Below are 14724 nucleotides of genomic sequence, written 5' to 3' on the forward strand. Positions count from 1 at the left end.
TGGAGTTATTGAGTCTGTTTAGCTGATTGGAGAGCTAGCTTCTGTAGCTAGTGGGTCCATGACGTGATGGTAACTTCTGTTTTGTTTGATAATCCGTTTTACTGCCGTGTTACAGACACCGTTTGTGTCACGGCAGGGTTGCAGCTTACTGCGCGGTTCGTTCTCCCGGGATGCAAACGGACGACTCTGGACAGGACTTGCAGGTAGGAACATGATTTAATCTTGAAAATAACGCGAAGTACCAAAAAGCAGAAAACAAGCAAAAGGAATAATGTGCTGATCACACTCGAACCTAAGCTACCACTTAGCATGGACTAGAAGACAAGCCAACTTACGTGACGAGAGTATGAAGCAAACACTTAGCATAAACTATGGCATGGAACACTCACAAAATTGTGGCATGAAACAAACAAGCCTTACTAGTAGGCTGCGTGAAGCAAACAATGACGCCAGGCCAACTGACTGGCAAAGGCAGGCTTAAATAATGCCTCTGATTAGAAAGAGGTGAGCGTCCCGAACACCAGAGGCAGGTGAAAACAATAAGCAGCCATGGCAACAAAACCAAACTCAGAGGTGTCAAAAACAGGAACTAAAGTAGTCCAAAAACTAACAGTAAATACAAAAAAACATGATCCGGACCACGGATCATGACAGTTTGGAAACAATTAAGGTATGTATGTACATAAACATTTACAAAATATGTATGTGTAAATAACTCATTTTACAACATACACTACCGTTCAAAAGTTTGGGGTCACCCAAACAATTTTGTGGAATAGCCTTCATTTCTAAGAACAAGAATAGACTGTCGAGTTTCAGATGAAAGTTCTCTTTTTCTGGTCATTTTGAGCGTTTAATTGACCCCACAAATGTGATGCTCCAGAAACTCAATCTGCTCAAAGTTTTGTAGCTTCTGTAACGAGCTAAACTGTTTTCAGATGTGTGAACATGATTGCACAAGGGTTTTCTAATCATCAATTAGCCTTCTGAGCCAATGAGCAAACACATTGTACCATTAGAACACTGGAGTGATAGTTGCTGGAAATGGGCCTCTATACACCTCTGTAGATATTGCACCAAAAACCAGACATTTGCAGCTAGAATAGTCATTTACCACTTTAGCAATGTATAGAGTGTATTTCTTTAAAGTTAAGACTAGTTTAAAGTTATTTTCATTGAAAAGTACAGTGCTTTTCCTTCAAAAATAAGGACATTTCAATGTGACCCCAAACTTTTGAACGGTAGTGTATATATCTGCGACTTATAGTCCGGTGTGGCTAATATATGGAAAAAAAGTTTTTTTTCCAAAACAAGTGAAAATAGGGTACATTAAAATAAATATGAAACTGATGAATTGGCTACGAAGGACACACATGGAAATATCTCCCATTTTTAAATGTTTCATGGCTGTATCTCCTTTTTCTGTCGTCTTAACTGTATTATTGTTCTCATTTAATTACACACATTTTTTTGGGATATTGTTCAAATGAAGGCAATGTGTTATTAGTATTGCCCTCCCTGGTCTTCCTTCCGTAATTCAGACTGTCAAATAGCTACTTGCGAGTGGTTAAACACATAGTTGATGTGTCAGCAGCCCTTCTTCAAGTAGACCAGGAAATCCCCCGTTTAAGAGCTACCGAGGATGATTAAAGTAATGATATTCACAGAGGAAATAAAAACCAGTAGCCTGCCTCATTTTTTTTTCAAAATGTGCTTTGCATATAACTCCCAGGTCGACACAATATGCAAAACACTACATTTACGAAGAAAACATCCATAGGATGTAACCCACCCAGACTTGAGAGGAGAAAGAGAACAATCATAAAATACCACAATCATTGCGAGGTGAATGTAAAAACGTCACTTTGCAAAGTCAAAATATATTGCTAGTGGGTGTTTTTATTTGTGGAAGTGTGAGTATCCACAATGCTTTCACACATTTCCTCACACAGCGATGAACTAGAATGACTGTAATGGCTAAAAGCCAACCTGACAAACAAACATGCATGGACAAAACTCACTTCACTGTGTATGGAAAGCAGCATTAGTGCCACTCCGTTTATGATATGTAGGGTTCAAATGTATTTATACACTCTTCAAGTGAGTCTGCTTTTCAAACCATACTGTTGGACTGCTTGGTTTTAACCTTCCCCTTTAAAACGACGTAAGTGAGTAAAAACGCTATTTCACAACTGACATAAAGAACAATTTATCACTTAAAATATACCCCGGAGCTTCAATTTCAGACCGCAGCTTACAACATCAGTCACAAGTTCCATCTAGCCAAAGTCACAATGTGTCACATAATGATCTTTACTTCCAACAGTCCACAACAGCATTTTACATCCTGCTGCTCCAAAAAAGTACTTGATTTAAAGACAGCAGGAGATATGTCTACATATATATATATATATATATATATATATATATATATATATATATATATATATATATATATATATATATATATATATATATATATATATATATATATATGTCTACACACACACATATATATATATATATATATATATATATATATATATATATATATATATATATATATATATATATATATATATATATATATATATATATATACATATGTATATATATATATATATATATATATATATATATATATATATATATATATATATATATATATATATATATATATATATATATATATATATATATATATATACACACACATTTATATAAAGTGTGTGGTGCAACATTTGAAGAATTTAGGGCATTGTAGAACTTTGAATATTTGAAAAGGGAATTTTCTGGAAATTTGGGAATTTAGGGGAAAACCAGACATTTTTGAAAATAATGATACAATTGTCCTGGAAGATATGAACGGGTTGGTTTATGAATTTTTTGAATCGGTTAAAAAATGTTGACGTAGCAACAGTTTGAATTGGGAATTGGTATTCCGGAATTCCTGGAATTTCGGGAAAAACTGAAATATTTAAGAACATTGGTATAAGCACAATTGTCCTCGAAGATATGAACGGGTTGGTTTTTTGAATTTTTTGAATCCGTTAAAAAATGTTGACGTAGCAACAGTTTGAATTGGGAATTGGTATTCCGGAATTCCTGGAAATTCGGGAAAACCGGAAATTTTTTAAAATATTGATACAAGCACAATTGTCCTGGAAGATGTGATTGGGTTGGTGTTGGAATTTTTTTTAATCGGTTGAAAAATTTAGGGCATTGCCTATCCATCCATCCATCTTCCTCCGCTTATCCGAGGTCGGGTCGCGGGGGCAGCAGCCTAAGCAGGGAAACCCAGACTTCCCTCTCCCCAGCCACTTCGTCCAGCTCTTCCCGGGGGCTCCCGAGGCGTTCCCAGGCCAGCCGGGAGACATAGTCTTCCCAACGTGTCCTGGGTCTTCCCCGTGGCCTCCTACCGGTCGGACGTGCCCTAAACACCTCCCTAGGGAGGCGTTCGGGTGGCATCCTGACCAGATGCCCGAACCACCTCATCTGGCTCCTCTCAATGTGGAGGAGCAGCGGCTTTACTTTGAGCTCCCCCCGGATGGCAGAGCTTCTCACCCTATCTCTAAGGGAGAGCCCCGCCACCCGGCGGAGGAAACTCATTTGGGCCGCTTGTACCCGTGATCTTGTCCTTTCGGTCATAACCCAAAGCTCATGACCATAGGTGAGGATGGGAACGTAGATCGACCGGTAAATTGAGAGCTTTGCCTTCCGGCTCAGCTCCTTCTTCACCACAACGGATCGATACAGCGTCCGCATTACTGAAGACGCCGCACCGATCCGCCTGTCCATCTCACCATCCACTCTTCCCTCACTCGTGAACAAGACTCCAAGGTACTTGAACTCCTCCACTTGGGGCAGGGTCTCCTCCGCAACCCGGAGATGGCACTCCACCCTTTTCCGGGGAGAACTATGGACTCGGACTTGGAGGTGCTGATTCTCATCCCAGTCGCTTCACACTCAGCTGCGAACCGATCCAGCGAGTTGTAGAACTTTGAATATGTCTATTCATTTGAAAAGGGAATTTTCTGGAAATTTGGGAATTTAGGGGAAAACCGGAAATTTTTTAAAATAATGATACAATTGTCCTGGAAGATATGAACGGGTTGGTTTTTGAATTTTTTGAATCGGTTGAAAAATGTTGACATAGTAACAGTTTGCATTGGGAATTGGTATTCCGGAATTCCTGGAATTTCGGGAAAAACTTAAATATTTAAGAACATTGATATAAGCACAATTTTCCTGGAAGATATGAACGGGTTGGTTTTGGAATTTTTTGAAACGGTTGAAAAATGTTGACATAGTAACAGTTTGAATTGGGAATTGGTATTCGAGAATTCCTGGAAATTCGGGAAAACCGGAAATGTTTTAAAATATTGATACAAGCACAATTGTCCTGGAAGATATGATTGGGTTGGTGTTGGAATTTTTTTTAATCGGTTGAAAAATGTTGACATAGTAACAGTTTGAAGTGAGAATTGGTATTCTGGAATTCCTGAAATTTTTGAAAAAAACAGAAATTTTGGAAAATATTGATACAAGCACAATTGTCCTGGAAAATGTGAACGGGTTGGTGTTGGAATTTTTTGAATCGGTTGAAAAATGTTGACATTGTAACAGTTTGAATTGAGATTTGGTATTCCGGAATTGTCGGAATTTCGGGAAAACCGGAAATTTGTAAGAAAAAAAAAAATTTGTTGTCCCAACTCGGACGAATGTTTTGAAGGTGGAATGGTTGGAATTGGTTGACAAATGTGGACTAGAAAACTTTCCAGGAAGTGTTGAAAATAGGGCTTTGGAAAACCGGGAATTCTGAATAATCTGAGATATTTTTTGGGGAAGGGCCGAGGGGTAGGGGAGTTTTTGATTCCCGATTGAGCCAAACGTTTTGATACATTGATGACAACTGTGAGCCGTGGCCTCCGGCAAACTTTTGCAGTGGAATAATAATATAATGCTTGAACTCTGGTATTTAAAGGCCTACTGAAAGCCACTACTACCGACCACGCAGTCTGATAGTTTATATATCAATGATGAAATCTTAACATTGCAACACATGCCAATACGGCCGGGTTAACTTATAAAGTGCAATTTTAAATTTCCAGGGAAACTTCCGGTTGAAAACGTCTATATATGATGACGTTTGCGCGTGACGTCGATGGTTGAAGCGGAAGTATTGGGACACATTGTATCACAATACAAAAAGCTCTGTTTTCATCTCATAATTCCACAGTATTCTGGACATCTGTGTTGGTGAATCTTTTGCAATTTGTTTAATGAACAATGGAGACTGCAAAGAAGAAAGCTGTAGGTGGGATCGGTGTATTAGCGGCTGGCTGCAGCAACACAACCAGGAGGACTTTGAGTTGGATAGCAGACGCGCTATCCGACACTAGCCGCCGACCGCATCGATGATCGGGTGAAGTTGTTCGTCGCGCCGTCGATCGCTGGAACGCAGGTGAGCACGGGTGTTGATGAGCAGATGAGGGCTGGCGTAGGTGGAGCGCTAATGTTTTTATCATAGCTCTGACGATGTCCCGTAGCTAAGTTAGCTTCAATGGCGTCGTTAGCAACAGCATTGCTAGGCTTCGACAGGCGGCACAGCATTAACGGTGTAGTTACAGGTCCAGTGTTTGGTTCGGTGTCTCCTGATAGTAGTATTGTTGATCTTCTGTCTATCCTTCCAGTCAGGGGCTTATTTCTTTTGTTTCTATCTGCAGCTAAGCACGATGCTATCACGTTAGCTCCCTAGCTAAAGAGCTTCACCGATGTATTGTCGGGGAGATAAAAGTCACTGTGAATGTCCATTTCGTGTTCTCGACTCTCATTTTCAAGAGGATATAGTATCCGAGGTGGTTGAAAATGCAAATCCGTGATCCACAATAGAAAAAGGAGAAAGTGTGGAATCCAATGAGCCCTTTTACCTAAGTAACTGTCAGAGCGAAAAAAGATATGTCCTGCACTGCACTCTAGTCCTTCACTCTCACGTTCCTCATCCACGAATCTTTCATCCTCGCTCAAATTAATGGGGTAATCGTCGCTTTCTCGGTCCGAATCACTCTCGCTGCTGGTGTAAACAATGGGGAAATGTGAGGAGCCTTTCAACCTGCGACGTCACGCTACTTCCGGTACAGGCAAGGCTTTTTTTATCAGCGAGCAAAAGTTGCGAACTTTATCGTCGATGTTCTCTACTAAATCCTTTCAGCAAAAATATGGCAATATCGCGAAATGATCAAGTATGACACATAGAATGGATCTGCTATCCCTGTTTAAATTTTAAAAAATCATTTCAGTAGGCCTTTAATACTTCAAAATAAAACATTAGACATTTTGTCCTGAATCGGGGAGTTCCAACTTTGTTGAACACTTTTCTTGTTGTGCTGTTAAAAGCAAAGATCCCCTTTAATGTGAATTTGGAGATAAACAAAACAATTATTCATGACAATGTCACAGAACTCTCCTTTGAAGTAGTTTTTCGTCAGACCTTTTAAAATATTCATTTTGTGCAGTTTGGAAAAGTCGTGAGCTGGCGAGGAAGCCGATCAAGGATAAACGGTGACATCTACGTCCGGGTGAAGACACGAGTGTGAGCCACAAGACGGACGACCCCCGAGAGCCCATTTGGGAGATGTTGCTAACACCCCTTTCAAAGTCCATCCCTCATTACCTTAACGAGATCATGAACATCCGAACTGACTGAGATGACTGAGCTGAGTGATGGCGATGGAAAGGCAATCAAACAGCAGGAAGAGGGGCATAAACTACATTTAATAAGGCAGGGGGATCGTACATATCTATGCTTGCTCAGATTGCTTCTGGCCGTTTGGGAGACATGGAGGAACAACAAAGTCAAACTGAACAAAGAAAACACTTGAAGATATTCTCCACCGACAGACTTGTGTGCTACTCTTTCTCCTGCAGACACTCTTGTTGAGTTAGAATGAAGGAAGACTCCACGTTAGAACCAAAACTCTGACCGATACTATACATGAGATCTCCTCCCCTTCTAATTTTGATCTCTGTTAAGGCGGCACAGCCTGGAAGGAAAAAAGCATGCAAAGAGGGCGACCATTTGAAAGATTTCTCTGAACATTATGTGTTGTCTTCATTATAACAAAAAACAAGAACGTTTTGATCATATTACGCCTACACTGGCTCACCTGCACTGGCTTCCTGTGCACTTAAGATGTGACTTTAAGGTTTTACTACTTACGTATAAAATACTACACGGTCTAGCTCCATCCTATCTTGCCGATTGTATTGTACCATATGTCCCGGCAAGAAATCTGCCTTCAAAGAACTCCGGCTTATTAGTGATTCCCAGAGCCCAAAAAAAGTATGCGGGCTATAGAGCGTTTTCTATTGGGGTTCCAGTACTATGGAATGCCCTCCCGGTAACAGTTAGATATGCTACATCAGTAGAAGCATTTAAGTCCCATCTTAAAACTAATTTGTATACTCTAGCCTTTAAATAGACCCCCTTTTTAGACCAGTTGATCTGCCGTTTCTTTTCTTTTCTCCTCTGCCCCCCGCTCCCTTGTGGAGGGGGGGTGGCACAGGTCCGGTGGCCATGGATGAAGTGCTGGCTGTCCAGAGTCGGGACCCGGGGTGGCCCGCTCGCCTGTGCATCGGTTAGGGACATCTCTGCGCTGCTGACCCGTCTCCGCTCGGGATGGTCTCCTGCTGGCCCCACTATGGACTGGACTCTCACTATTATGTTAGATCCACTATGGACTGGACTTTCACAATATTATGCTAGACCCACTCGACGTCCATTGCATCCGGTCTCCCCTAGGGTGGAGGGGGTGGGGGTCACCCACATCTGCGGTCCTCTCCAAGGTTTCTCATAGTCATTCACATTGACATCCCACTGGGTTGTGAGTTTTTCCTTGCCCTTATGTGGGATCTGAACCGAGGATGTCGTTGTGGCTTGTGCAGCCCTTTGAAACACTTGTGATTTAGGGCTATATAAATAAACATTGATTGATTGATTGACAACACTTGTATAAGGCGTTTAATTTTTTTAAATTAGTTTTTTGTATTTTTGGTCCAATATGGCTCATTTAACATTTTGGGGAGCCGACCCCTGCAATAGGTCACAGTTGACAGCAAGCAATGCGTATGTCTGTCTACCAGACTGTGCAGTTTGTTGAGTCAGCACTTAACAGAACAAACAGAAACGGCTTCGGCAGCTTTTCAATATTTTTATGGATACATGTCCATGGTTTGGACATGTGTGGCTACATGCTGCGGAGGCTGGCTGCAACTTGTGTGACCGTGGCCTGACAGTGCTGCGGTCGCGTTGACTCACCAGGTTGGCTAACCAGTAGGACAGTGGACAGTGCTATTCAACTGGCAGTCCTGGGACCACATCCAGCCCGGGAATAACACCATACAGGCCCTGAGTTTAGCTCAAAACTTGGGAGACAAACAGTCCTGTTGTATAGAGAAACTTGGACCATGGCAACACATCGGTGGATCATTACATTTGCATTTTAACCTTGCGAGCAAACATAGAACACTGAGATTCAAACTTGCGTATTTACCTAATTGAGACATTCCTCAAGGCACACCTTTGAGTCCTTTCTTTTTGGCAGTCACACATTTTTTACGTAAAGTGATGTTTGTAACAAGGGTGTTGCTGTAGCTTGTTTATTTCAGGTGCAGTCAGTCATTTGTTCAACTTCTTTAGGTAAACTTGTGGTGTTCCTCAGGGTTCCATTTTAGGTCCTCTTTTTTTTTCATTATTTGGGCTTTTCAACTGGTCCACGAGTTCAGTTCAAAAAACTTGTGAGAGACTCACAATTTTAAACACTAGAATGATGATCTTTGACCATTTTGTTTGCAGAAACTCCTTAAAAACAACAGAGCGCTACTGTAATTGACAACATAATTAGACCAAAATCAAAAGACTACTGTAGAGGATGCTGGTTCTTCCGATATATACAAAATAAGATTAGTAGTCCTCGGAAATGTGGCCCCCAAAACAATTGAGTTGAATAGGCCTGCGGTAGGGCATGTTTTTAAATGTTTGTTTCTCTGCTCCCGCCATCCACTCTGCTCCCGCCATTCACTTCTTCTCCTTTAGATTAACTTTCTCAGTTACGGTGGTTGGAGGGAAGAAGGATTGTGTCGATCTTTGGACAAATATTACTTCAGCCGGCGGCGGAGAGGCTCGTACTGTGATGCAAATTATGCTCGCAATTTAAAGCATAACAAAAAGCGGAAAACAGCTTGTTTCTTAAAACATCCAAAGGTTGGGGTACTCCTAAATTGATGTTTCACTGTAATTCCTTTAGTACATTTGATTTGAGGGACATTTGAGGTGTTTTTGTCTTCCAGCGTGACTGTACACCAATGTAAATACACCAAAGACAGTTGAAGGCACCCTTGAACGACTTTGGTGTGGAAAAAAACGGACTCAAAAACCTGACTGATTCTGATTCTAGAAGAGATTATAGGCCGGCATGCTCCCTTTAAATTCCATCATCACTGACTGGATTTGTTAACAATCAAATTCCATGCCAGGGGTTGATTAGTCAGCACGGACCTCAAACTAACACTTAGTTCACACATTATAAATTCATTGGCGATACCCTTATAGTCATAGCAATGTTAATCACGAGACTCAAACATGCAGTTTTGTACCCACAAAGTTGCGTTCACACAAAACGTGACCGACATGACGGCTTGTTAATGGAATGGAGTGATAAAGAGAGATGGCAGGCAGGGGGCCGGTTGGCGGTTACACTCTATGATCATCTCAACTTCCGGGAGTGACGGCTACCAATAGTAGAGTACATTGGTCCTGGGTATTGTTTGGCTCAGTAAAAGTTACTTTAGTAACCGAAGCCTGGAATGTGACTGGAAAATTCTCAAAACACTGTGAGCCTGCCATTTTGTCCGAATGGATTTTGGAGAATGGACTTGGTGTTGTAATCTATTAGGACTGCACATATAAACTGTTCAGTTTGCACACAAATCGGGTAAACACCACCTAAGTTTTAAATCAATTAGAGGGTAACCAGTGAATGATTGTGTTCAAGTTAATCCAATTTGATGCATGGACTATGGCCAACAGTGAGACGGGTGGCATCTATTTTTCTGAATATGGCTCCTTGTCATTAAGTGCTACAATGATAAGATAATTAGTGCAAGCAGGAACTTCAAAAGTGAAGCGCTCACTATAAACATCCAGATGGTAATAAACAATATTAAGGGTTCAGACCAAAAGCAGGTATCTCCATTGGAGATTTTCATGAAACAGACATCCTGGGGATGTGGACTGCAACTGAATCATTTCCAACAACCAAAATGTTAATTTTGTACGAACTTGTCTTGTTTACGAGTGAGGGAAGAGTGATGCGGACACTGTATCGGTCCGTCGCGGTGAAAAAGTAGCTGAGCCAGAAGGCAAAGCTCTCAATTTACCGGTCGATTCACGTCCCTATCCTCACTTATGGTCATGAGCTTTGGGTTACGACTCAAAGGACAAGATCACAAGTACAAGCGGCCAAAATGAGTTTCCCTTAGAGATAGGGTGAGAAGTTCTGTAATCCAGGAAGAGCCAGAGAGGTTGTTTGGGCATCTTGTCTCCCTGGGGAGGTGTTTAGGGCACGACAGACCAGGTAGGAGGCCACGGAGAAGACTTAGGACACATTGAAGAGACTATGTCTCCCAACTGGCCTGGGAACGCCTCGCGATCCCCCGGGAAGATCTAGATGATGTGTCTTTGACTTTGAAATCACTCATTCATTCCTCACCAGTCATTCATTTCCATGTATTCACACCGCTGGGTATTTTTTTCCAGTGGTGATAGTTAAAATGGTGACATGACCTAAAGTGACATGACATCCAGTGAGTGTCGGACCGATCCTGAACATCACTCGCTGATGTCTACGGATGTTCTTGTTCATCCAGGTCGTGTGTTGTATTCTCAGGGCATTGAATCGATCACAAGTGGACTGTTCAGTTTGTTTTGGAACCCGTTTCACCTCTCTTTCTAGATCCTACATCAGATCTGACTAATCGAAGTCTATGAGCATGAACTGATACAGCCTGTTCGCATTAGAGATGAAATGCCTTCTAGGACAAATTGAACAATCAGATTGAATGCTCTGAGACTCACCAGTTTATGCATTAAGACGCATTTAAACGTATTTGCATATTTGAATGGAGAAATACACGAGTGCTGACTTTCTCAGAGGGAATACATCTGTTGAATCCACTTACAGCTTTGACACTGGTCCTCTTTGGGTCCCCAGCAGCGACCATTGCAGGACCGATGGCATTTCTGACCTGCAAAAAATGTTATGAAAAGACATCATTCAGCCTTTGCAACCTGACTACAAAGTAAGATCAGCCATCTAGTTAGGTCTTACAGGAAAACTGTTCTTTTTGGGGGAATTTTGTCTATAGTTCGCAATCATTATGAGAAACAAAAAGACAAAAGGTTTTGTTTTTTTTGTAATTCCAACATGTAAAAATCGTCCTGTTCTTGGTAGCTAGTAATGCAGCTAATGGGAGCAATCAATTCTACCTCTAAATCAATTTAAAAATGTATTGAAAAACCATCAACAATACTTCATTCACGTTCTGTAACCTGTATAATAACCAAGCTGTAGCAACATTGTTATTGTAAGAGAGAACACTGAAGAACTATTTTTCCAGCGTACTAACACATCAGCATGCTACGGTATTAGCCGTAAAAGCTAACTACGGCAAGAGATAAGCTAGCTTCTACATCAACACTAAACACATTTGAGTTTTTAATACAGAACAATGTGATAGGACACCAATCTGTACTGTGTGAAAAACATGAACAATCATATTACAGTATCTGTAAAGTATAATTGAATGTTTTGTGTGTACACAGCTAGCCAGAGAGTGTATGTACTGTAGTTGTAATAACACACATGACGTGCTGCGTGTATCATGATCAATATAAAGTGTGACTCACGCGATGGACGGTTTCGGTTTATTTGGGTAAACACTCCATTTATGTCAAAATAGCATAGCTCCAAGTTCCACATTTACAGCAACAAAGTCACTTTCACCTCACTCTCTCGGTTAATGTCTGCTCCAAAGTCTGACTCTCTCTTTGTGCTCGCTTCTAAAAGCAGACGTTCATCTTCAGTATGTTCAGCTTCAAAAATATAAGGTTGGGAATCCTCATTTCACCAAAAATAGTTGTCTTCGTTTTCTGTTATCTATACTGCCATGACTAGAAAACATACTCGCGTTTCTTTCAGGAAGTCGGAAGTGAGTTGCTATGGAAACAGAAATCAATGTGCTTAATGACTCAGTCCTGGCATTGATTACACTAATCAAAATACGGTAAATATTGTACATATTACATATTGTTATGAAGGTGTCTGTTACTATATATATATATATATATATATATATATATATATATATATATATATATATATATATATATATATATATATATATATATATATATATATATATATATATATATATATATAGTACAGGGGTGTACCAAACGAGTTTCTAAGCTAAAGTCTTAACAAGCTGCTTTGCTTCTTCTGCCTCTGCCTCAGCACCCAGCATTGTCACACCCACACAACCATCTGATTGGTTACACACAAAGCGGTAACAGCCAATCAGCGGTGCGTATTCAAAGCGGTAACAGCCAATCAGCAGTGCGTATTCAGAGCGCATGGAGTCAATGCTTCAGCGTCGTCATGATCAGGTAGGTGTTTAGCAGGTAAGCATCAGGCAGCGGACTCTCCCAAATTATAATAAACACCTCCCAGTTACACACAGAAAAACTTTGAATGGCAGGGTCCCTGCTATTACATGTTGATAAAAATATAACATTTACATAATAAAAATCAACTACAGGCTTCCCAAATGCTGTAATAAATTAAGCATGATGAGTTGACTTGAAACTGTTTAATGTTGCACTTTTTATATGTAGAAGAAAAGTTTTGTCATTTTATTTAATCTGAGCAACAACTTGAGGCAGTTTAATGTTGATTAACGTGGGCAGAATTATTATAGTGTTCCCAATGTTAAAAGGATAAAGCCATTGTTTACACATTTGGTAAATAAATAACCAAAAAATTTATATTGTGTTGTTTTCTTACTGTACCGAGGTACGTACCGAACCGAAATGTTTGTGTACCGTTACACCCCATATATATATATATATATATATATATATATATATATATATATATATATATATATATATATATATATGCAGTGTGTATATTGTAGTGTGTATATTGTACATATTACATATCACATATTGTTATAAAGGTGTCTGTTATTACATTATATATATACTTGCAGTGTGCCACACCGACAATATTTCAATTAAATTTTGCTTAAATTATTTTTGATATACCGTAAGATAAAAAATAATATTTTCATTTAACCTAACTTATCTTTATACGAAAGCAGATGGCTTTTGATGGTTTTATTTTTAACACTTTCTTACACTACACTTCCTGATGTGTAATACAACGCAAAAATTTCAATTTCTGTCACTTTATCCTGCATCCTCTTTGTTGTGAACGTAGCACGCCTGTAAGGTGATTGGCGAAGAAGGCGGAAGCGTTGTTCTCGCGGAAATGAGGATTGAGGATAGATGTGCGTGTGGAAAGAACGGGATAAGTTGAGCTGTGTTAGTATAGGTTGCTCAATAAAAGTTTAAACAGAGCGTCAGACTTGGTGTGCACTTCTTCTGGACGCTAAAATTGGTGTCAGAAGAGGAATGAAATGCCTCCCAGTTCGCCTTTCCATCAAACCTGGGAGTCATTGAGGGCGGAATTCCCCCATGGCAAGCAGCGTGCACTGCACCTGTAGACACTCTCTCTCTCTCTCTCTCTCTTTCTCTCTCTCTCTCTCTCTCTCTCTCTCTCTCTCTCTCTTTTTGCGGCGAGCTCCTCACATGGCACTACCTCCCGATGACGTAGCAGGCTGAGCACACAAGCAGCGTAGTATGCGCAAAGTTTTACTTCTGCCACCAATTGTAGCGTCCAGAAGAAGTGCACACCAAGTCTGATGCTCTTTTTAAACTTTTATTGAGCAAGCTATACTAACACAGCTCAACTTATCTCGTTCCTTTCACACGCACGTCTATCCTCACTCCTCATTTACGCAACTCAAGAAGACAACATCAACTTCAGCAGGTCGTTACACAATATTCTTTAAACACAGCAATTTGTGTACCACAAATTAAGCACACGGCTTTACCTTTACTTGGCAGTCCATGTCTTGTTGAAAACACGTCATTCGTCAAAAGCAGCACAGTTGTATTGCACGCACGACATAGATGTTTTTTTAAATTTATTTTGTAATTTGTGATTGCCGCTGCGTGCACGAGCGTACGTCCACACGGAAGTAATACAAATAACGCTTTTCAAAACAAAAGCAGCACCGTTGTATCGCACACTCGAAATAGATACTTTTTCAAATGTATTTTGTAATTTATGATTGGCCTCACGCGGGCCGGACAGGGACGTACAAAGGGCCGGATGCGGCCCGCAGAATGCCCAGGTCTGGTTTATCATCTTTAAAATCCTAAAAATAAAAAATAAAAAGACACGTGTATTTTTGTCTCTCATAATGATTGTGAACGATAGACACAATTCCAAAAAATTTGCAATTTAAATGGCTTGTAAATGTTGAGCCCAGGTGTGTACGCCTGCAAGCAGGATCAGTTCAAGTTTTGATAAACAAATA

At 40.3% G+C, this 14724-nt stretch overlaps 1 protein-coding gene across 1 annotated transcript in view; it reads right to left on the reverse strand.

The window, feature by feature from the left end:
• erbb4b (erb-b2 receptor tyrosine kinase 4b) overlaps window positions 1-14724 on the reverse strand; it is a 1077295-nt gene that overhangs the window by 291760 nt on the left and 770811 nt on the right. Inside the window, exon 5 of the mRNA XM_062068882.1 lies at window positions 11239-11304. Within this exon, the coding sequence (XP_061924866.1) occupies window positions 11239-11304 (66 nt within the window). The remainder of the gene's footprint in view (window positions 1-11238; window positions 11305-14724) is intronic.

The sequence above is a fragment of the Entelurus aequoreus genome, linkage group LG14 (genome assembly GCF_033978785.1).
Source record: "Entelurus aequoreus isolate RoL-2023_Sb linkage group LG14, RoL_Eaeq_v1.1, whole genome shotgun sequence".
NCBI lineage: Eukaryota > Metazoa > Chordata > Actinopteri > Syngnathiformes > Syngnathidae > Entelurus > Entelurus aequoreus.